This window comes from Neofelis nebulosa, chromosome X (assembly GCF_028018385.1).
Source record: "Neofelis nebulosa isolate mNeoNeb1 chromosome X, mNeoNeb1.pri, whole genome shotgun sequence".
Classification (NCBI taxonomy): domain Eukaryota; kingdom Metazoa; phylum Chordata; class Mammalia; order Carnivora; family Felidae; genus Neofelis; species Neofelis nebulosa.
The window spans coordinates 108,613,654-108,637,979 of NC_080800.1; the positions used below are offsets into that span (position 1 = coordinate 108,613,654).

The 24,326-nt window shown below is 38.9% G+C and overlaps 1 protein-coding gene across 1 annotated transcript; it reads left to right on the forward strand.

The window, feature by feature from the left end:
• Nucleotides 1–2,346: 2,346 nt before the first annotated feature.
• On the forward strand, nt 2,347–22,532 carry LOC131502145 (large ribosomal subunit protein eL13-like). The gene is given in 3 exon segments (XM_058712735.1): nt 2,347–2,402; nt 2,404–2,986; nt 22,383–22,532. Coding segments are annotated over 3 exon segments (789 nt in total).
• The last annotated feature ends 1,794 nt before the right edge of the window (nt 22,533–24,326 follow it).

Sequence of the window (24,326 nt, forward strand, 5' to 3'; positions counted from 1 at the left end):
ACCTGTTACTCCTTTAGACATACTGTTGCATTTCATGAATCATGAATAGTACTACTATGAGCCTCAAATTTTTTTCTATAAAATATTGTTATTCAACATAGTACTGGAAGTCCTACCCACAGCAATCATACATCAAAAAGAAATAAAAGGCATCGAAATCAGTAAAGAAGAAATAAAACTTTCACTATTTGCAGACGACGTGATACTCTATATAGAAAACCCAAAAGATTCCACCAAAAAAACTGCTAGAACTAATAAACAAATTCAGCAAAGTCACAGGATACAAAATCAATCTACAGAAATCTGTTGTATTTCTATACATCAATAATGAAGTAGCAGAAAGACAAATTATGAAAACAATCCCATTTATAACTGTAACAAAAATAATAAGACACCTAGGAATAAACCTAACCAAAGAGGTGAAAGATCTATACTCTGAGAACTATCAAACACTGATGTAAGAAAGTGAAGATGACACAAAGAAATGGAAAGACACGGACTGGAAGAACAAATATTGTTAAAATGTCTATACTACCCAAAGCAATCTACACATTTAACATAATCCTTATCCAAATACCAACAACATCTTTCACAGAACTAGAACATATGGAGCTACAAAAGACCCCAAATAGCCAAAGCAAAATCTTGAAAAAGAAAAGCAAAGCTGGAGGCATCACAATTTGGAAATTCAGGTTATATTACAAAGCTTTAATGATCAAGATAGTATGGTACTGGCACAAAAACAGACACATAGGTCAACAGAACAGAATAGAAAATTCAGAAATAAACCCACAATTTATGGTCAATTAACCTTTGACCAAGCAGTAAAGAATATACAATAGGAAAAAGTCTGTTCAACAACTGGTGCTGGGAAAACTTGACAGCAACATGCAAAAGAATGAAACTGGATCACTTTGTTACACCATACACAAAAATAAATTCAAAATGGATTAAAGACCCAAATATGAGACCTGAAATCATAAAAATCCTAGAAGCGAGCATAGGCAGTAATTTCTCTGACATTGGCCGTGGCACCTTTTTTCTAGATAGGTCCACTAGGGCAAGGGAAACAAAAGCAAAAATAAACTATTGGGACAAAATAAAAAGTTTTTGCACAGCAGGGGAAACAATCAACAAAACAAAAAGGCAGCCTACGGAATGGGAGAAGATATTTGCAAATGACATATCTGATAAGGGTTAGTATCCAAAATATATGAAGAACTTAAAAAACTCAACATCCAAAAAGCAAGTAAGCCAATTAAAAATGGGCAGAAGACACAAACAGACATTGTTCCAAAGAAGACATACATGTGGCCAATCACTAATCATCAGGGAAATGCAAATTAAAACTACAATGAGATTGGGGCGCCTAGCTGGCTCAGTCGGTTAAGCGTCCGACTTCAGCTCAGATCATGATCTCGTGGTTTGTGAGTTCGAGCACCGTGTCGGGCTCTGTGCTGACAGCTTGGAGCCTGGAGCCTGCTTCGGATTCTGTCTCTCTCTCTCTCTCTCTCTCTCTCTCTCTGCCTCTCCCCTGCTCACACTCTGTCTCTCTGTCTCTCAATAATAAATAAATGTTAAAAAAAAAAAAAGCTGGGAAAAAAAACTACAATGAGATAGTACCTCACAACTGTCAGAAGGGCTAAAATCAACAACACAGGAAACAACAGGTGTTGGTGAGGATGTGGAGAAAAAGGAACCCTCTTGCACTGCTGGTGGGAATGCAAACTGATGCAGCCACTGCGGAAAACAGCATGGATGTTCCTCAAAAAGTTAAAAATAGAACTACCCCATGATTCAGCAATTGAACTATTAGGTATTTACCCAAAGAACATATAAATATTAATTCAGAGGAATACATGCACCCATATGTTTATAGCAGCATTATTTACAATAGCAAAGATATATAATCAGCCCAAGTGTCCATTGATAGATGAATGGATAAAGAAGATGTGTATATATACAATGGAAAATTATTTAGGCATAAAAAGAGTGAAATCTTGCCATTTGCAAGGACATGGACGGAGCTAGAAAGTATAATGCTAAGTGACATAAGTCAGTCAGAGAAAGACAAATACCATATGATTTCACTCATATGTGGAATTTAAGAAACCAAGCAAATGAGCAAAGGAAAAATAAAAGAGAGATAAAGAAACCAAGAAACACACTTAACTATAGAGAACAAACTGATGGTTACCAGAGGGGAGATAGGAGGGGATGAGTGAAATAGGTGATGGGGATTAAGGAATATATTTGTCCTGATGAGCACTGGGTGATTAAAATAAAAACTTTAAGAATATATATTGTTATTTTCCTGCAGAGGAGGAAGGCCTGTAGGCAGCAGCCATGGCACCCAGCCCGAATGGCATGATGTTGAAGCCCCACTTCCATAAGGACTGGCAGTGGCATGGCCTCATGGTTCAACCAGCCAGCGGGGAAGATCTGCAGACTCAAGGTCGGGAAGCCAAAGCAAGGCCCAGAGCCTCCATGTCCGGACCCATCCAGCCCATCCCATGGTGCCCCCACAGTGAGGTATCACACCAAAGTGCAAGTTGGCAGGGGCTTCAGCATGGAAGGGCTATGGGTGGCTGGCCTACACAAGAAGGTGGCATGGACCATTGGAATCTCAGTGAGTCCAAGAAGGTGGAACATGTCCACAGAGTCCCTGCAGGCCAATGTGAAGTGGCTGAAGGAGTATGGCTCCAAGCTCATCCTCTTCCCCAAGAAGCCATCAGCCCCTAAGGAGGGAGATGGCTCTGCTGAAGAACTCAAATTGGCTACCCAGTTGACAGGACCAGTCATGCCCATGTGGAATGTCTGTAAGAAGGAGAAAGCCAGAGTCATTAGAGAGGAGAACTTCAAGGCATTCGCTGGTCTTCACGTGGTCCATGCCCATGCCTGGCTCTTTGGCATCTGGGCAAAAAGAGCCAAGGAAGCTGCAGAACAGGATGTTGAGAAGAAAAAAATAAAGTATCACTGGCAACTTGTGATTATGTATATGTATATGTATGGTTAATATGTAACGTTATATGTATATGTGATATGTAATGTCATATGTATATATAATGTCATATGTATATGTAAAGTCATATATGTGTGTGTGTGTGTGTGTGTGTGTGTATATATATATATATATATATATATATAAAATGTCAGTGACTTCCAGTTTATAAGTTTTTCTTTGCTCAAATATCATTCACTCTCTTTGTTTCATCATATTGGTGATTTCCTTCTTATTCTATATACTATAGAAACCCACAGATATAATCATTCTGTCATATATCAGTATATAAAATCAGTATGTTGTAAACCTTCAACATACACAAGGCTATATTTCAATTATATCTCAATACAGCGGCAGGGGGGAGAAACCTAAAAATAAGTGTTTGCTCAGCTCATGCAAAAAAGTCCTAGAATAATAATATCTAAATTTTGTTCAAGATATTTTCACAAATACCATCTCATTTGATCTTCACAACAATGTGAAGTCACTTTACAGATGAGAAATTCAAGGATCTGGAAGCTCAAAGATTCTCCCAAGGTTGCACAGCTGGTAAGTGGTAGAAGTGGGACTAAAACCCATCTCTGACCCCAAAGCGTGTAGATTTTGCACTGCGTCACGTCCATAACAGAAGCAGATACAGATTTTCTCAACATCTTTTTCATGATGCTCACTCACACTTGAGCTGTGAAGTCTGTGGCTGAGTCATTCTTTCCTTTTCTGCTCGCTTTTGTGTGCCCCTGTGTTAGCCCATTCCTGCATTACAGCTCCACAAATGACCCTCATAAACTGACTTCAAGTCACCTTAGCTTATCTGTCTCTAATCTCTCAAACACATGACAACTATCTTCCCTTCTTGCACCTGAGAAAATGTCAGTAGCCTTGCTTGATTTTGTTTCTTCCCTATATTACCCAGACTCTCTCAGTCTATTGCAGACGTTTGTCATTTGCTCTTTGATTTTCTCTATTTCTGTTCTAATTTCTTTATTCATTTTCTGTGCTCTCCATTAGTTTGTTCTAAAATTGAAAATATATTTTTCTCTTCAAAGCATTTGGCTTCATTTCTTTCCTTGAGAGCTTTCTTCAAATTATTTTTTCATCTGTACCAATCCTCTCTGACAGCTTGAAATGAAAGCTGGGCTTCTCTCCCCTTGACCATTCCTCATCATTTTCAATGCCTTTTCTTTACTTATATGAATTTGCTCATCTCCCATTTACCTCTGCCAAATTTCCAAGCTTTTAAGAAATTAATTTCAGCTATTACCATTGCATGATCAGAAAAAGTGCTATCTTTCATTTTATACATCGGACCTCTACTCTCTCTTGCATATAAATCCTGTCAACCCTACTGGATCACTTCCCTTTTATGTGAGCATTCTGCAAAGTGTTAGCATACGCTTCCAAATTATCTTTCAAGTCTACATTTTTACACACAATTTTCTAAGTATTCAGCTCCACTGGTCAATTTCCAATTATCTCTGGCCCTATTCCCTCTTCTGAGATGTAATTGAAATGTCCCTCTTCTCCAAAACCACTCCACTTTATGAAGAATGAAGAAAGGGCACTGAATCCTTAATTTACAAATCCAAGCTGTTCTTCTGTCTAATTGACATCCTCCATCATGCCTTCCAATTCAGATCTCCTATCTTTGAGACATTTACATGATGATATTTTACCAAAAATCCTGTTGTAGTATCTTTCTCCTTTTCAATAACAGAAAAACTCAAACAAACCATGTCATATGAATAATGGACTAGTACTATAAGCAAGCAACAGCATGTTGCAGAGATAGAGTAATTGGATAAATTATTTGTGGGTAAGAAAAATATGGATTATTTCTATGACAGATGAATTCGAGGTAGGTTTGGAAGCATAACTAAAATTTTAATAAGCAAAGTGTGGTATGGGAAACAATCATGTCATATTCATTCCAAATGGCAAGAAAAACTGCACCAAAGTGTAAATGCTTGTCATAGGGTGTATTTCAGAATGGCTGCTCCCATTGGCTGAAAGATAGTTTGCTAGTATTATAAATTAAGGACAGATATCATATGTTTTCACTCATATGTGGATCTTGAGAAACTTAACAGAAGACCAGTGGGGGAAGGGAAGGGGAAAAAAATAGTTACAGACAGAGGGAGGGAGGCAAACCATAAGAGACTCTTAAATACAGAGAACAAACTGAGGGTTGATGGGGGGTGGGGGAGAGGGGAAAAGGGGTGATGGGCATTGAGGAAGGCATTTGTTGGGATGAGCACTGGGTATTGTATGTAAGCCAATTTGACAATAAATTATATTATTAATTAATTAATTAATTAATTAAATAGTAGGAAAAAAAGAAAGATAAAGTGGGGCACATTCTAGAGCATATTGTTAGCCTTAGAAGTTCAGTTTTATCCTATAGTAAAGAATAAACCATTGGAAGTTTTTAAAATGGTGGTAACATAATAGACTCTCAAATCTTTACTGAAAGAGTGAATGAGTGAATCAAAGATAAATCCAAATGTTTTATTTGGGTTACTAGGAAGAGAGCAAAAGTCTTAACAAGGGAAAGAAAGAAGGGTACCTGCTGGCTTTGGTCAAAACCAAACATAATTGGATATAACTGAATGTAAGTTGCTTGAGAGCCATTCAATCGAGCTGTTCATCAAATATATGGATATGCAGGGCTGACAGGCTTAATACACAGAAAAAAATTGGAAGTCCACCACACAGAAATGAGAGTTAAAACTGTAGAGGTGAGTGAAATCACCAAACACTAAGTCAGAGAAAAGATCAGAAGGAGTATTCATGGAGAATACCCACACTTACGGAGTAGGGAGAGAAAGAAGCAAGTTAAGGAGAAAAAGCATTGTATGAGAGTCAGAAAAAGAATCCAGAGGCCGAAATATTATTGAAGCCAAAGAAATAAGGAATTTAAAGGAAGGAGGTGTTTACCAATGCTGAATGTTTCCAAGATACAGAGGAGGATGAGTTCTTTTTTTTTCTTAATATGAAATTTGTTGTCAAATTGGTTTCCATACAACACCCAGTGCTCATCCCAACAGGTACCTCAGAGGAGGATGAGTTCTAAGAAGCATTAAGTATGACAATTAGGAAGTCATCAGAAATCTTTAAATAAGATATTTCAATAGACTGGAAGGTGCAGGAGCTAGATGGTAGGTGTGAAAATGTAGAGGCAGCAATTGTAGGCTACTCTTTAGGGAAGGCTGGTAAGAAATGAGACAGTTCATGAATTTATAAGGATGAAAGGATGAAAGTTCTTAGAACTGGAGAATCCACTGTATGATTTTAGGCATAAGGAAAGGAGTTTGGTATAAAGTAGGATATACACATGCACACACTTGTGTGTACATATATGGATATATGTGTGTATTTAAATTTTTTTTTTCAACGGTTTTTATTTATTTTTGGGACAGAGAGAGACAGAGCATGAACGGGGAAGGGGCAGAGAGAGAGGGAGACACACAGAATTGGAAACAGGCTCCAAGCTCCGAGCCATCAGCCCAGAGCCTGACGCGGGGCTCGAACTCACAGACCGCGAGATCGTGACCTGGCTGAAGTCGGACGCTTAACCGACTGCGCCACCCAGGCGCCCCTATGTGTGTATTTAGAGGGAGAGAAAGGCAAGGAGAGTGGGAGGGAGAAGGGGGAAGGGAAGGAAAGAAGTAAAGGAAGCAGGGAGGGGAATAAAAATATAGGGTAAAAATGATAGCATGGGAAGTGAGGATAACTACTGAAGCAAGATCCAGAAAAATCAAGAAGAAGTGGAATCAGTTAACCATGTACATGCAGTAATTAGCTCTGACAAGAAGGCAGGTGGGAGCTTCTTCCTCAGAGGTAGAAAAAAAGGATAGGTTCCGATACAGAAAAGAGTTAAAGTTAAGGGAGAAAAAGAAACAAATAGATATTCCTCTCTGACCAATTTGAATTTCTATTACCCATTTCTCTATTCCCACTACTTCCAAGTCTTGGACTCCATCTTTAGGGAACCTGTAGTATTTACTTTCCTGCACTGCAGATGTTTTACGTAGCAAACCAACATTGTCTTTTTCTTTCAGCAAACACTAGTTTACCCCACCTATTTTTTGCTGTCCTTCTGTTTTATTATTTCCCTTTACTCCTTTCTCTATCCCTACCTGATGTCCATTTTTATTCTTTACTTCAACATAAACGCATGATCCGCATACATTCGTTCCTGAATCTCTCCTTTTCATAGACTTTTCCTGAGTAGTGAAGATTATGGCTAGTGATTGCTATGTTTTTAAAAAGGTTGAACTGTGATAGAAAGTGATATCCAGAGAAGGGATAGGATAGTGGGAAAAAAACTGGAACATATTTGTAGGATAAGAGTCAACAGAAAAGGAAGTGAGGTACTAAAAACAAAACAAAACAAAGAAATTGATTCTAGAGCAAGTGGAAGGAAATGAAATCCAGAGCACAGATAGAAGGACTTTTCATAAAGAAATGAGGATACTTTTCCACTGAAGCAGGAGGTAAAGAGTCAGTGATGGGTCACATGCATATGTGTTTGTAGGAGGAAGGAAAAGACCTCTATTCTCTGGAATAGTAGGGACGCCAAGTACTAAAAATGAAGGTAGAAGTGATAAAGTAAAAGATGGGAGGAGGCTCATAGAGGTTCCAACAAGCTATTGTGGGAAATGGAGGAGAGAGTACACTAGGAAAACATCAGATTATCATACAGCATGGAGGGTCAAAGACAGCTTGAGATCCATAAATATTAAGAAGCACAAATCCACATAGTTGTGATATCTCATCTTAGCAATACTTAGCAGCCTACATGTAGGAAAAGATGGCCTGAATAAGGCCTAAGTGTAGAAAAAGAGTTGAATTAATTCAGGTGAAATTAAGCTAGAGATGGATTCCAATGTCCCAAGAGAGTATGTTGTGCTTGAAAAACGACAGGGGTTTGTTATGGCTGAAAGCATAGTATATGAAGCTGGAAAATTTTCATCAGGAACCTAATTATTGGTGTTCTCAATTCCTTTGGCAATGGGGATTTATTGAAGTGTTTTCAGCATGAGAATGACTTGATCAGCCCTGTATTTTGAAAATATCACTAGGGAATATGTGTGGAGGGTAGACTTGGAGGAGATATTGGAGGCACAGAGGCTATTTAAGAAGTCATTTCAACAGTATAGATGAGAAGACCTACACAGAAGTGGGCATGGAGAAGAGGAAATGGATTAGAGAGATGTACAGAGACATTTGTTTGAGAATAACTTGGAGAAACCTTGGGGACTAAATGAGATTTTAATTTATTTCAATTATTGTATTTCTTCCTACAGTTCCCTATTACTCTACTCTGCAGCATAAGTGATCCTTCTTCTGGTAAAAGCCAAGAGAAAAAAGCTTAGAACTAAATGTAACTAAAAGTCATAGATGATTACATTTTGTAATGCAGTCTGAAGTCTGGAATTGTGAGGCCTCCAGCTTTGGTTTTCATTTTCAACATTACATTGGCTATTCGGGTTTTTTTCTGGTTGCATACAAATTTTAGGATTGCTTATTCTAGCTCTGTGAAGAATGCTGGTGTTATTTTGATAGGGATTGGATTGAATATGTAGATTGCTTTGGGTAGTATAGACATTTTAACAATATTTTTTCTTCCAGTCCATGAGCATGGAATGTTTTTCCATTTCTTTGTGTCTTCTTCAATTTCTTTCATAAGGTTTTTATAGTTTTCAACTTACAGATCTTTTAACTCTTGAATCCAGAAATGGACCCACAAATGTATGGCCAACTAATCTTCGACAAAGCAGGAAAGGGTATCAAATGGAAAAAAAGACAGTCTCTTCAGCAAATGGTGCTGGGAAAACTGGACAGCGACATGCAGAAGAATGAATCTGGACCACTTTCTTACACCATACACAAAAATAAACTCAAAATGGATATAAGACCTAAATGTGAGGCAGGAAAACATCAAAATCCTAGAGGGGAGAGCAGGCAAAAACCTTTGACCTCAGCCACAGCAGCTTCTTACTAGACATGTCTCTGGAGGCAAGGGAAATAAAAACATATATGAACTATTGGGACCTCACCAAGATAAAAATCTTCTGCACAGTGAAGGAAACAATCAACAAAACTAAAAGGCAACCAACAGAAGGGGAGAAGATATTTGCAAATGACATATTGGATAAAGGTTTAGTATCCAAAATCTATAAAGAACTTACCAAACTCAACACCCAAAAAACAAATAACCCGGTGAATAAATGGGCGGAAGACATGAACAGACACTTTTCCAAAGACATCCAGATGGCTGATGGACACATGAAAAGCTGCTCGACGTCACTCATCATCAGAGAAATACAAATCAAAACCACAATGAGATACCACCTCCCACCTGTCAGAATGACTAAAATGAACAACTCAGGAAACAACAGATGTTGGTGAGGATGTGGAGAAAGGGGAACATTCGTGTACTGTTTGTGGGAATGCAAACTGGTGCTACTCTGGAAAACAGTATGGAGGTTCCTCAAAAAATTAAAAATAGAATTACCATACAACTTAGCAAGTGCACTACTAGGTATTTATCCAAAAGATACAAAAATGCAGATTCAAAGAGCACGTGCATCCCAATGTGTATAGCAATGCTGTCAGCAATAGCCAAATTGTGGAAAGAGCCAAAATGTCCATTGACTATGAATGGATAAAGATGTGGTATATATACAAAATGGAATACTATGTGGTGATCAAAAAAGAATGAAATCTTGCTATTTGCAACATACATGGATGGAACTGGAGGGTATTATGCTAAGTGAAATAAGTCAGAGAACGACAAATATCATACGATTTCATTCATGTGGAATTTGAGAAACTCAACAGATGAACACAGGGGAAGGGAGGTAAGAATAAGATAAAAACAGAGAGAGCGGCAAACTATAAGAGACTATAAAGAACAAACCGAGGGTTGCTGGAAGGGAGGTGGGGGGGGATGGGCTAAATGGGTAATAGGCATTAAGGAGAGCACTTGTTGGGATGAGCACTGGGTGTTATATGTAGGTAATGAATCACTGGTTTCTACTGAAACCAAGTGACTATATGTTAACTAACTTGAATTTAAATAAGTAAATTTCTTAAAAAAGAAGAATAAAGAAAACTCATAGAGTATTCTTGAAATTTGAGCAGTCTAATGGAAAGACCATGGGCTTTGGAGTAAGACTGACCTGGGTTCTAAACCCATGCACCACCACTTAATATCTGCACGGTTTAGCATCATTAACTTCACTGAGCTTTAATTTCTTCCCGTGTAAAAAGAGGATCATAGATATTGTCCAGAGCTATTGTTGAGTTTAAATGAAATACTGAATACACGTATAGGAAGTAGGTGGTTTGAACAATTCCTGGTATATAGTAAATGCTCAACAAATGGTAGTTAGTTCTGTTTCCATTGTTTTGTTACTAATAGTATCTTTGCTATCACCTCAGTGTTCATGTAGTGCTTTTGCCAGGTTCTGCTGCCCTGTCCAGGGCCAGTTTTATAGTGTCACGGCCCATTCCTGGCTTTGCACTGAAGTCATACTAAGCCACAATGTAGATCGATGGCTCCTCAATTATTGCTAAATAAGCCACTGTGCTTTAAGTACCCTGTGTGCTTTAGGTCACATGGTGTAGAGGACCTTCCCTGCCTCTTCTCCCCCCACTGCATTTTCCTGGCAAATAAAACCATACCACACATAGATACCTTCTCAAATCACATGTTTAATGGTTGCCACACTGTACAATAAACCTCATGCCATTCTATATGTTATATCGATATTTTCCTAGATGTGCCTCACCTACAATTGCCTGAAAAAGTACCAAATGGAAGAAGGCTCTCAAGTCCTATCAAATAAGTGGCTCCTCAAAAAGCAAAATCTTAGCAGCCAAGACCCCTCTAACTGCATCATGGGCAGTTGTCACTGAAATAACATCTGCCAAATGAGTGGCTGCCCACAGAGACTGCCCTTCACATAACCTTTGGTATGTAGTTGTGCCTCTAATTACACCCTGTGAATACAGAAATCTTGCCATATAGTGGCTCTCCTCAGATTATACATGTACAGACATGATCAAAATAGTTTGCTATATTCTTCTAAAATCCACTATGGTTCCTTTAACAGAAGTAGCATGTTTGGGGTTCTGTCCTCAGGAAGTTACTGGGATGTTGCTCTAAAGGATTATTTTTCCAGAACTTTAAGTGATAACCTGAGTTAGAGGTACAAAATAGTTTGTACATGACTGGAAATCAAAATGTTAGGGATTTTCCAGAAATTTCCTTCAGCATTACCCCTAAGGCCTTCAATTAAGAAGACTTCTGATAAGACCTTATTAGGTGCTCTTGCCAATGGTTTCAATCAGGCAGATATTCTAGAATGTTCCTTCGCCCAAGCTAGAAATGAGCTTCATGGCATTCTCCATGCTCACATGGAAAAGTCTGATTTCATCTTTAGTCTTTTGAGTACAGGAAGTCACCGTATGTCTACCTAAAAGTCCAAATTGAGGAATAACTGGGTGTCCCAGAGCTTGCTCAAAAATTAGAGACGACGAAGTACCATTTTCAGTCCTACATCATCATTGTTCAATGTCTAGTTGTTGGACAAAGTGCCCCTGGCCTGGAATATTGAAAAGAAGACAGATGAATCTCTTCCACAGCAGCATTTTATTGGTCTACCCCTTGCATTTCTAAAGAATAGTGCTGGGGGAAATAACTTAAAATGACAGACACTGGAAAAAGGGATAGATGCTCCCAAGGAAACATGAATGAATTTCATGCTAAGGCATGTAAACATTATCTTGAAGGCTAAGAATGTCCACTAAATGATTTCAAGCAGAGAAGTAACATGGTTAGATTTACATTTGAGATAGGCTCTGGTTGTTGGGTGGAGAATAAATGGGAGAAGTCAACATTGCATGTGGGGAGAATGTCTATAAGGCCATTGCAGTAATCCAAGTGAGAGAAGATGGTGGCCAGTGATGAGTAATTTGGAAAATTGCATGAATTCAAGAGATATTTAGAAAACAGAATGAAATGAGTGAGGTAATTGGATGAGAAAGAAGATGGAAAGAAGAATGTGTCCCAGATGGTACCACCAGTTTGATGACTTGAACAAGGTGGTACTATTTACTAAGATGGGAAATACTGGAAAATGAGCAAGTCTGTGAGGCAAAGAAGGGGTATGGTAGGTAAGGTTTTGGCATGGGGTATAAGTATCGAGGATAGTGGGTGGCAAGGAGAGTAAGGAAAATACTAGCTTCTTTGAAAACTTTGAGTTTAAGATGTCTGATGGATATTCAGGTGGCTATATATAGAAGAGCTGGTTGCATATATATGTGGAGCTCAGAGGAAAAATCTGGGAATATATATTCTGAAATCTGCATGCAGATGGTAGTTGAAAGCATATGTCCCTTTTAATTGGCCCCTTTAATTTCTCCTCTCATGTCCATGGCCCAAGGAGCTCTGCCTAAAACGTAATCCCACCAATCCCTGAATTACTAAGAATTATTTAATCTTCTTCCTCATGTCTTCTTACCCAGCCCAGGCCTCAGTGGCACCATCTGATATATCCCTCAGGAGACTGAGCAAAATTCTCTGCATCCCACACAGTTGTTTGCAGGTTCTACTGATACCCAGAGCTTTGAACCTCTAATGGCACAAGGGTGCCCTCCAGTGTTCAGCACGATGCATTCAGGGGCAAAGAGAGAACAGAATTAGGAACCTTTGCCTTCAACCAGCACCGCTGCCCCGTCCCTCTTGCTTTTGGGGAAATTCACTAACAACATGGAACACCAGATTAGGAAGGAATCTACGTACTTCAGATTCTGGCAGGATATGAGGAGAGTTGAGCTTGCAATATACTTCTTCAGTAGTCCCACCAGTTAGGAGATAACCTGTAATGCCATTTGTTGAGTGGAAAGAATAAGCCCTGCATTCTGGATTCTCAGCAAGTCACAGGGGGAAACAAGATGGATTGGTCAGAGTCCTATTATTTTTTTCAGAAATAACAAGCCTCAGAGCATGAATACAGATATGTCTGCAAAAGTAAAGAAAGAAAGGAAGCCATGCCACAGGCCTCCTGGACATGCTAGCCTCTGAAAATGTACCAAAGCAAGGCTAATCACTTTGTTCACCAATTCCAATGCCACCACTGGAAACTCATTGCTATACTAACCAGGGTCCCAGAGTGAGAGCAGAAGATTCACCTTTTACCCTTACCTACAAAAGGCAGTGAGGAGGGCATTTTATAACAGAATTCTGGGTGGTATGCTGCGGCCTTTACACTGGTAACCGCATACCAATGTCATCCTAGTTTAAATGGAACTCTCTTAGTTGGGAGGAATAGAGATAATTATATTGACATGCTCATAAGAAGACATGGAAAAAATAGTATTATCAGTGTGTTACTGCTCATATAGACTTCCTAATCTATTGCCTTTACAGAGTAAGATCCAAGTACCTCACTATATCCTAAGGAAATCTATGCTCTTTATCTTACACTGCACTTCTGCCTTAAGTAACAGCTATGCCCACTATGGCCCTACACCATCTGTCTCTTCCTTACTTGGGATTTGAGACAAATACACCACTTACCAGAAAGCATTTTCAGAATTGAAGGCAAAACTGCATGGGAATATGATTAATCTGGGATCTAAGGCCCATGGTTACATCAGGCACTTGAATTGTTTCCCTAAGCCTGAGGCCAAGTCCTTCCAATACCAGAGTGCTTACTATTTATCAGGGGAATGGTACAATGCTAGGTATATCACATTTCTATAATCCTTTGATTTTACCGGACACCCCAAATCACCAGGTTTTGAGGCCAGATCATCTGCCCTAACGAGCATGTCCTGGCACATCATGCAAACTGATACCTTTAAGGGCATCCGTATCCAGCCATAATTTTAAAAAATGATCAGGGTTCCTGGATGCCTCAGTCAGTTAAGCATCTGACTCCTGATTTCGGCTCAGGTCATGATCTCATGGTTTGTGAGTTTGAGCCCTGCATCAGGCTCTATGCTAACAGTACAGGGACTGCTTGGGATTCTTTCCCTCTCTCTCTATCCCTCTCCTGCTCACTCTCTTTCTCTCTCTCCCTCTCTCTCTCTCTGTCTCTCTTCTCTCAAATAAATAAGTAAACTTTAAAAAATGATCTCGCAGCAGAAGTCCATGCTGGTGCTGGACTAAAAGTAGGGTATACCCCAAAACAAAAATGAAAACAACAGACTAATAGGTTTCCCCCTAATTTAGAAAGTCTGACCTCAAATACCATGCCTATGTCCAGTGATCTTTCAAGATGTTGACTAAAGTTCACGTAGGCTTTTGGGGCATCCATATCTATACATCCTCCAATACAGTAGCATCTGGGAGACCTGTGGCCAAAACAAGAAATACCTTTGGGAAGTCAAGAATATAATATACTGCTCATAGCCCCTATATGTGTCTCTAAGATTCAACAACATGAGAATTTATCATTAACTTGCATCCCTGCCACTGCTATATCTTCAATCTGGTGATTATGGAATTCCTCACTAAAAATTCCTCACACTTTATCCTTATTCTGGTTCTTAATCCTTTCGCATCCATAATAATTTAAATTATTCATCTATGTAGTTTCCAGGATCTTTGAAGCTTCTAAGATCAAGTTTGAAGAGTACCATTTAAAGCCCTTCATCATGGTATCCATTATTAATGCCTAAATGGAGCACAACCAATTTTTAAGGAATACTTCTGATGTTCTATCTATGGATAACTCAATACTTCCACCTACTCAGAAGAATTGGACAGCAACATAAAACATCCTTTTATATAAAATACCTCTTACAAAGCAACCATGTTTTCTACCCCCAGGATAGCTAATACCTGCTAACTGGTCAATACTATGGGAACTACAAGATCTTCACAAGGGCTTGAAGCCAAGGCTGGTATACACTGAGGGAGGATATTCATATGAAAAATTCTATGTAACTGCTTATAGGCAAGTACCTACCACCCACACTGAAGGATGATCAGTTGGGACTTTTTGAGGTGATAGCAAGTCAACTATCTTGTTCTTTTGATGCCAACTGACCTCTTCATTTGCATACATTTTACTTTCCACCATTCTCTAGAATGTCTGTTCACTGGGAACCTAGGCTCACTGCCCACTCCCAAGCAGACCCAACAAACTAGCGAGGAGAACCAGAGTACATCACAGGGGAAGGGATAGACTTTTGGCAAGAAAAGTACCAAACCAATTGAGAAAACTATCGTCCACAAAAGCAGCCACAGAATCATACTTTCTGAAAATCTTCCAGAAGGCACTGTTTTCCATAGGTCAAATTTCTGACTGGCCTTTCCCAAAGAAAAAGGTAGTGAAGTAGCATGGTAATGTCAAAATATTTGACTGCTACCTACCCACCATGTGTCTGACTGCATCAAAGAGCTCTGAAAAAAAAAAAAAGACACAGCAAACATCCAAATTCTAGTTTAAATAACCTCCTCCTCTTGCATTAGCTATCTTTGGTCCCTGAGGCTCTTGGTTCTTCATTTTGGTTACAACTACCAAAAGTTAAGATATATAACTCTAGGACACATTTTTTCCTGAACAAGTTTAGAATGTCCCTGCCAACACTTTCCTTTTTAATTCATCTTCTTTGGGGTGTTTTCAACAGGATCAACCCAACTCTAGGTTGACACATTTTTTTTTCCTTATTAATGTCATAAGTAAGTTTTCTGCCTTTATTTGCTCTTTAAGATGACTCTGCATATCTCTGCTATAATTCCATTATGTGCTGATTTTCAAGCTATAATATCAAGGTCAGTTTCCCAACTGACGCTACAAGGAGCCCTACAATCACAGCTTTTTTTTTTTTTTTTTTTTTTTTTTGTCTACAGGCACTTTCTGAAGTGTGGCACATGTAGAGGGAAACCAAGTAGAGTGAAACACTACCAGTAAGGTTGTGAAGACAGAGACTGTATTTTACAGAAGCTGAGGCAGCTAGAATTTTTAAAGCAGAGTATGAGAGAGGAAACTATGCAGAAAAATCACACCAGGAATCTCCTAAGGATTCCCTGTGACTATTCTGTTGAATACTAAGATGTGCATGCATCAGGTAAAATGCCAAAAGGCTAGGCAAATAACAGTTAATAGAAAGATTTCAGTTGAATAATTTCTAGCACTCACATGCAGGGATAGGACACACTTGACTTCCATCCAGCTAAAGCAGATAAATGTTACTGAAACCTGAAGCACTCACTAGATTTCAGAGGAATTAGTTTCCTGTGGCTGCTGTAACAAATTATCACAAACTTGATGGCTTAAAACATTAGAAACCTATTCTTTCGCAGTTCTGGAGGCCAGTAGCACAAAATCAATGTGCCAACAGGGCTGCACTCCCCCCAGAGGTTCTATAGAATACTTTCCTTGCCTTTTCTAGCTTCTGGTGACTAATGGATGACTTAGCATTCCTTAACTTGTGGCTGTATCACTCCAATCTCTGCCTGCATCTTCACATCACCTTCTCCTGTATTTATGTATGTGTGTGTGTGTGTGTGTGTGTGTGTGTGTGTGTGTCAACTCCCTCTGCCTCGCTCTTATAAGGATACATGTGATTGCATGTAGAATCTACCCAGATAAGTCAAAATAAGTTCGTCTTTTCAAGATCCAAACTTAATCACTTATTTACATATACAGTAATATTCACTCTTTTACAATAAAAGGTAATATTGATGGATTCTGGAGATTTAGAAGTGACTATATCTTTGAAGGTGGGAGCATTTTTCACCCTATAACACCTTAGCAGTAAGGCTACAATAAACCTGAAACAAGGCTCATATTTGATTCATCCTAACAAAGCTTGAAAAAAGCCTTGAGAGTAACACCTGCAAGATGGCAGAGTAGGAAGCTCAGGACCATCCTTCCCCTGACAAATATACCCATTTAGCAACAACTCATGGAGAAATTTTATTCGTGAGAAATCCAGAAATGAAGTGAAAGGTTCCTGTACTTTGAGTGACTGTGACACCAGACTCATCGAAGCTAGTCGGATGATTTGAGACATCTTGCCCAAGTCCTTGCCCCCAGTGCAATGCCAAATGATCAAAAAGAAATCCTCAGACTCCTGGCCTTTCTAGGGGAAAGGAAAGAGATGGTTTGCACATCCAGCACCACAACTTATCTGAGGGGCCTCCCCAGAGGATTGACTTCTGCCCTAATAGTCTTGGAGCTTGAATGTGTCCATCACAGTCTAGTAGGCTAGGGGAGAACAAAGACATCAGCTTAGGTTGGTTAGTGCCATATCTTTCCCTCGTGGCTCAGCACACAGGAATAGGAAGCAAACATTTTACTAGTGGGTTACTAGGGGTAATAATGAGTGGTGCAACTCCTATTTCCATCTCTTGATTCCTGGACCCATGAATCATGACTATCAGTGAAACAGCACCATACATACATATAGGACATTGATTCAGAGCATAGTCAGTCTCCTGTAGAACCTTGCCCCCGTCCTGCAAGGTATTGCCACTAGCCAGCAACGTAATCAAAGGGCAGTTTGACCATTCTATTGGGCCAGCTGCTTCATGATGATGAAGAACATAATAAGGCTAGTGAAATCCATGAGCAGGGCCATTACCACATTTCTTTTGCTGCGAAGTGAGTTCCTGGATCGGAAGCAATGATGTGTGGAATACCATTAGGGTACATAAGTAATTCTGTAAGTCCATGAATGGTAGTTTTGGCAGAAGCATGGCATAGAGAAGGCAAACCCTATCCAGAGCGTCTATTCCAGTAAGGACAAAACACTGACCCTCTCATGATCAACTTGGCATCAAATAGCTAGTGAAGAAGTATATATCAAAATTTTAATTTAAAAATATAGCATCATTTCTGATTGCTAAAAAAAAGTGAAAGACTTAGCTGTAAACCTAACAACATGCAAAGAAATTGTATGCTGAAAACTATACAAGAAAGGAAATTTTAAAAATCTAAATACATGGAGAGACACAGCATGCTTATGAATTGAAAGACTCAAAAGAATAAAGGTGTCAATCCTCCCCAAATTAATATATGTATGTAATATAATTCTTACCAAAACCCAAGCAAGATCTATTGTAGCCCATATATATCTATTACACATAGGTATATAAACAATATACCTACAAAAATACCTCGCCTAGGTTTTGTTAGGAACTATTGTAAAATTTATATGAAAAGTCAAAGGAACTAGAATAGCTTATAAACAGTTTTTAAAAAGTACAAAGTGGGAGGAATCAATCTATCCAATTTCAAGATTTATTATATAAATACAGTAATAATGACTGTATGGTATTGGCGGAGTGATAGACACATAGATTGATGAAGCAAAATAGAAAACCCAGAAATAGATATATACAAATATACCCAACTGATTTTGGCAAGGTGCAAAAGCAATTCACTAGAGGAAAGATAGCATTTTCAAAAATAAATAGTATTGGAACAATTGGAAATCCAAAGGGAAAAAAGTGAACCTCAAACAAAGATTCACACTTTATACAAAAGTTAACTCATTCTTTTGAGCTAATAAATGCTTGTTATCACTCTGAAAAAATTGACTCAATTTTCTATCTGAAACCAACAGCACGGACAACAAGAGCAAGAATAAATAAAATTAGACTATGCCAACTTAAAGTTTCTGCATAGCAAAGAAAACAATCAACAAAATGAAAAGGCAACCTACGGAATGGGAAAAAATATTTGCAAACCATATATTTGATTGGTGGTTAACCCCAGAATATAGAATTAACTCTTAGAAGTCAATAAGAAAAAACCCACAAGTAACCCAATTCAAAAATGGGCATGGAACCCTTGTACACTGTTGGTGGAATGTAAACTGGTATAGTTACTATGGAAAACATGGAAGTCCTTTAAGAAATTAACAATAGAATTACCATCTAATCCAACAATTCCACTTCTGAATACAGTAAAGCCTTGGATTGTGAGTAACTTGTTCTTTGAGTGTTCTGCAAGATGAGCAAATATTTCTAATAAATTTTAACTTGACAATTGAGCAATGTCTTGCAATACCAGTAGTATGTGACTTCGAATGTCACATGATCACAGCTGAGCTGATGGGTCTTCTCTCTCCCTCTCTCTCTGCGGGACTGTGGGTGATCATCTCCCATGCTCGGGTGCTCGGTCTCAGGCTCCGGTGTTTCACACAAATCAGTGATTTTTCAGAACGTTGGAAGGTGCCCACAACTCATACTAGTGTATTTTTTGTCACTTCAGAGCGCTTATGGACAGTCCTTTGCTTTTCCTTAGAAGAATAAGCTTAGGAATGCTTTGCTTGATTCTAGGTTAGGCTGCCTGCAGATATAGACCCTTTCCTCTGCTGCCTTATTGCCAGTTACACTAAATACAGTATATGACAAGAGTTTATTAATACTGTACTGTAGTCGACATCCATTAGTGATAGTGAAAGTCATCCTACACAATAACCCTCCTCTCTCGTTTCCCTCGCACCAGCCACGAAGGTTTTCAAAGGTAAGTGCAAGTTAATTTGTTTATTTTTCTTTATATTTTGTATTTTATTATTTTGTATTGTAATCATTTTTACATTAATATTTTTGGGCTGTGGAATGAACCATCTGAGTTTCCGTTATTTCTTATGGGGGAAATTCACTTTGATATACAAGTACTTCAGATTACAAGCATGTTTCTGGAACAAATTATGCTCAAAACCAAGGTTTTTACTGTATATATATCCAAAGGAAATGAAATCACTATCTCAAGGAGGTATCTGTACCTCCATGTTCATTGCAGCATTATTTACAATATCCAAGACATGGAAACAACCTAGATGTCCACTGACAGATGAATAAAGAAAATGTGATTATACGTGTGTGTGTGTGTGTGTGTGTGTGTGTGTGTAAATTCTGACATTTGTGGCAACATGGATGGACCTTGAGGTAATTATCCTAAGTGAAGTAAGTCAGACATAGAAAGACAAATAAGGTATGATCTTATTTATATAATCTAAAAAGTCAAACTCATAGAATCAGAGAATAGATTGGAGATTGCTGGGGCAAGGGGGTGGAGAAAATGGGTGATCTGGTCAAAGGTACAAACTTCCAGTTATAACATGAGTAAGTTCTGGGGATATAATATACAGCATAGTGACTATAGTTAACAATACTGTATTGTACACTTGAAAGTTGCTAAGAGAGTAAATATTTTTACCACACACAGGAAAAGGTAACCATATGAGATAAAGGATGTGTTAACTAATCTTACTGTGGTAACAATTTGGTAAGACATGCACATACCAAATCATCACACTGTATACCCTAAACATACACATTGTTATATGTCATTTATATCTCAATAAAGCTGGGGGAAAATAAGGTCAATTTTACTCCAGTAAGAAAGCCAAAGTTAACTGAGAATTTCTGAAGTATCCATTTTCATTCAAGATAATCCATATTGAAATCTATAGTACAATGATATACTGAGCTGGCTGCCTAGCAGATTGTTTTGCTTATATTTTTCCACATTTGTAACCAGAATACATTGGTTATTAAATACTAATATAATGGCTGTAATGGTTAATCAATGATTTACATAAAAATATGTCAAAGGAATAATCTGCCCCCCCTTAAAATGGGGAAAAGACCTGAATGGACATTTTTTTCCAAAGATGACATACGAATGGCCAACAGCTTTATGAAAAGACTCTCAACATCACTCATAATCAGGGAAATGTAAATCAAAACCATAATGAGATGTCACTTCACACATGGTAAGGTGGCTATTACCCAAAAGTCAAAAGATAACAAGTGTTGGATAGGATGTGAAAAAAGGTAACCCTGCACGCTGTTGGCAGGAATGTAAATTGGTGCAGCCATTATCAAAGACATTATAGAAGTCCCTCAAAAAATTAAAAATAAAATTACCATATTATCTTGCAGTCCCACTTCTTAGTATATACACAAAGGAAATTAAAGCTGTATCTCAAAGAGATCTGCACTCCCATGTTCATTGCAGCATTGTTCATGACAGCCAAGACATGGAAACAACATGAGTGTCCATCAACAGATAAATATATAAGGATGAGCTGGACAGATTCTTGTGATTGTTTCACAGTATACTTACCTCTAAACTCATGAAGTTGTATATATTATGTGCATCTTTTTTATGTCAAAAATAATTTAAAACATAAATTGAAATCAAAAATTAGAAAAAGAAAAGTTAGAGAGGGAGAGAGCCAAACCATAAGAGACTCTTAAAAACTGAGAATAAACTGAGGGTTGATGGGGGGTGGGGGGAGGGGAGGGGGGGTGATGGGCATTGAGGAGGGCACCTGTTGGGAGGAGCACTGGGTGTTGTATGGAAACCAATTTGACAATAAATTTCATTTTTAAAAAAACCCAAAACTTAGAAAAGGAAATAAAAACTTTTAAAGACTACATATTTTCTGATTCCTTTTATATCATATGTTCTGAATAAGCAAATCCAGAGACAAAAGTTAAATTAGTGGTTTCCAGAGAGTAGGAGATGGGGGTAATGAAGAGTGACTACTAGTGGGTATAGAATTTCTTTGGGGGTGATAAAATGTTTAGGTATTAGTTGTAATGGTTGGACAACATTGTGAATATACTAAATACACTGAATTGTACACTTTAAAATGGTTAATTTATGGAGAGGCCAAGATGACAGAACAGCATGGAAGTCTTTTTCTGTGTCTCGCATCTATGAAATGCAGCCAGATCAACACTAAACCATCCTGCACACCTAGAAAACTGATTTGAGGATTAACACAACAATCTGTACAATGTGAACCACAGAACTCAGCAGGTACATGGCATGGAGAGGCGAAGTGGGGAAGAGAGAAGCTGCAGAAGGCAGGGAGCTGTTTTAGTGTGTGGAGAGAGGACAGAGACGGGGGAGAGGCAGGGGGAATACAGGAAAAGCACCCCCCCAAAACCAGCTGGAGAGAATGTGGAAAAGTGGAAACAGCCGCAGGGAGTGAACTAAAAAGGGAGAAAGGAGAAAGGGGAGGGTTTAAATTCCATTAAGAAAAACTTTATAAACAGGGGGAGTGCAGAGTCTGAGGCTCCACAGCTCGATACCTGGCGGTGCTCTGGTGGGAAGGGTGAATCCCCAGGAGCAGAGTGGAATCTGGGGGTCTTCAGGCCACATGGGAAGCAGTTCCCCTACTGGGAGGACATCTGGTAGAGGTTGTACGGCACCCCCCCACAGGCAAAGGCCTCAGTGGACCTGGGAGAACAACCACATTTGCTGGTGCTGGAACAAGGTTGTTGGGGGTGAAGCCTGGCACCAGGTATGTGTTGTGATTTTCCATAATCCTTGAAACGCTGCTGCTAAACAATCGCGTGAACTTTTTCTGGGGGGGGGCTGGCACTCAGCCACAGTCTCTGGGCCTCGGCAGCAGCACGGTCTCTCCAACATTCCTGGTTGCGGCCGACACCCGGCCACTGCTCAGTGAGACCATTTGCAGTGGGGTGGTGCAGGTCAAAGCCGCAGTCCCTCGGGAAACACGGCCACATCTGAGATAAAACTCAGGAGGGAGGTGCCCCCAGGCAATCTGACAGCTTGGTCACGGACAGTGTAAAAGCGGGAAGTGGACGGAAGTGGGAGACAAAGGATAGGTGCGCAATTGCTGATTGGAGAGAACAGAGTTCCGATACTAAAGACTGGGTAGCTGGGTGATGCCATTTTCACCGCTCCCGCGCATGTGCATACACACCTACAAGTGCCACAGCAACAACACCAGTAAGTTATTCAGCGCCATCCAGTGGAGAAAGGAGCTGATACACTAAGCCCCGCCCAACTGGGCCAACCTCGCTCTTCAGGAACACAAGTCTTTCTGCCTGCTTCCTTTATGGACTGTAAAGCACTTCATAGTTTGACTTCTAGGGGAAAACGAAGCAATTTCAATCATATTTCAGTCTGTTTGTTGGTCCATCTATTCAATTTTCTTTTTTTTCTCTTTTTCTTGAATACAGAAAGAGAAAAAATATATTTTTATTTTCACTTTTTATTAAAAATATTTTTCTTGGGGCATCTGGGTGGCTCAGCGGTTGGCATCCAACTTCGGCTCAGGTCATGATCTCACAGTTCAGTTTATGAGCTCAAGCCCCGCGTCCAGCTCTATGCTGACAGTTCAGAGCCTGGAGCCAGATTCACATTCTGTGTCTCCCTCTTTGCCCCTCCCCATTCATGATCTGTCTCTCTGTCTCTCCAAAATGAATAAATGTTAAACAATTAAAAATTTTTTTTTTCTTTAATTTTTTTCTACTATATTTTTTTACGTTCACGTAAATATTTTCAAATTCTATTTTACTTCCATCATTTCATTTAATTCTAATTCACTGTATTCATTTTTTCAAATTTTCAAATTATTTCCTTTTTTTTCTTTCCCCTTTTGTCTCTAATCTGCCGAGCAGAAATAAAAACAAGCAGAAATAAAAACAATAATGAGAATATTATGAGCGACTATATGCCCATAAAATGGGTAATCTGGAAGAAATGGACAAATTCCTAGAAACATATATACTACCAAAACTGAAACAGGAAGAAATAGAAAATTTAAACAAACCCATAACCAGTAAGAAAATCGAATTAGTAATAAAAAAAAATGTGCCAAAAAACAAGAGTCCAGGGCCAGATGGCTTTCTAGGCGAATTCCTCCAAACATTTAAGGAAGAGTTAACTCCTATTCTCTTGAAACTGTTCCAAAAAATAGAAATGGAAGGAAAACTTCCAAACTCTTTCTATGAAGCCAGCATTACCTTGATTCCAAAACCAGACAGAGGCCTCATGAAAAAGGGGAACTACAGACCAATTTCCCTGATGAACATCGATGCAAAAATCCTCAATGCAGTATTAGCCAACTGGATCCAACAATACATTAAAAAAAATTATTCACCACGACCAAGCAGGATTTATACCTGGGATGCAGGGCTGGTTCAATATCCACAAAACAATTAACAATTGATGTTATTCATCACATCAATAAAAGAAAGGACAAGAACCATATGATCCTCTCAATAGATGCAGAGAAAGCATTTGACAAAATACAACATCCTTTCTTGATAAAAACCCTCAATAAAGTAGGGATACATGGAGCATACCTCGAGATCATAAAACCCATATATGAATGACCCAACGCTAATATCATCCTCAATGGGGAAAAACTGAGAGCTTTCCCCCCTAAGGTCAGGAACAAGACAGGGATGTCCACTCTCACCACTGTTATTCAACATAGTATTAGAAGTCTTAGTCTCTGCAATCAGACAACACAAAGAAATAAATGGCATCCAAATCAGCCAGGAGGAGGTCAAATGTTC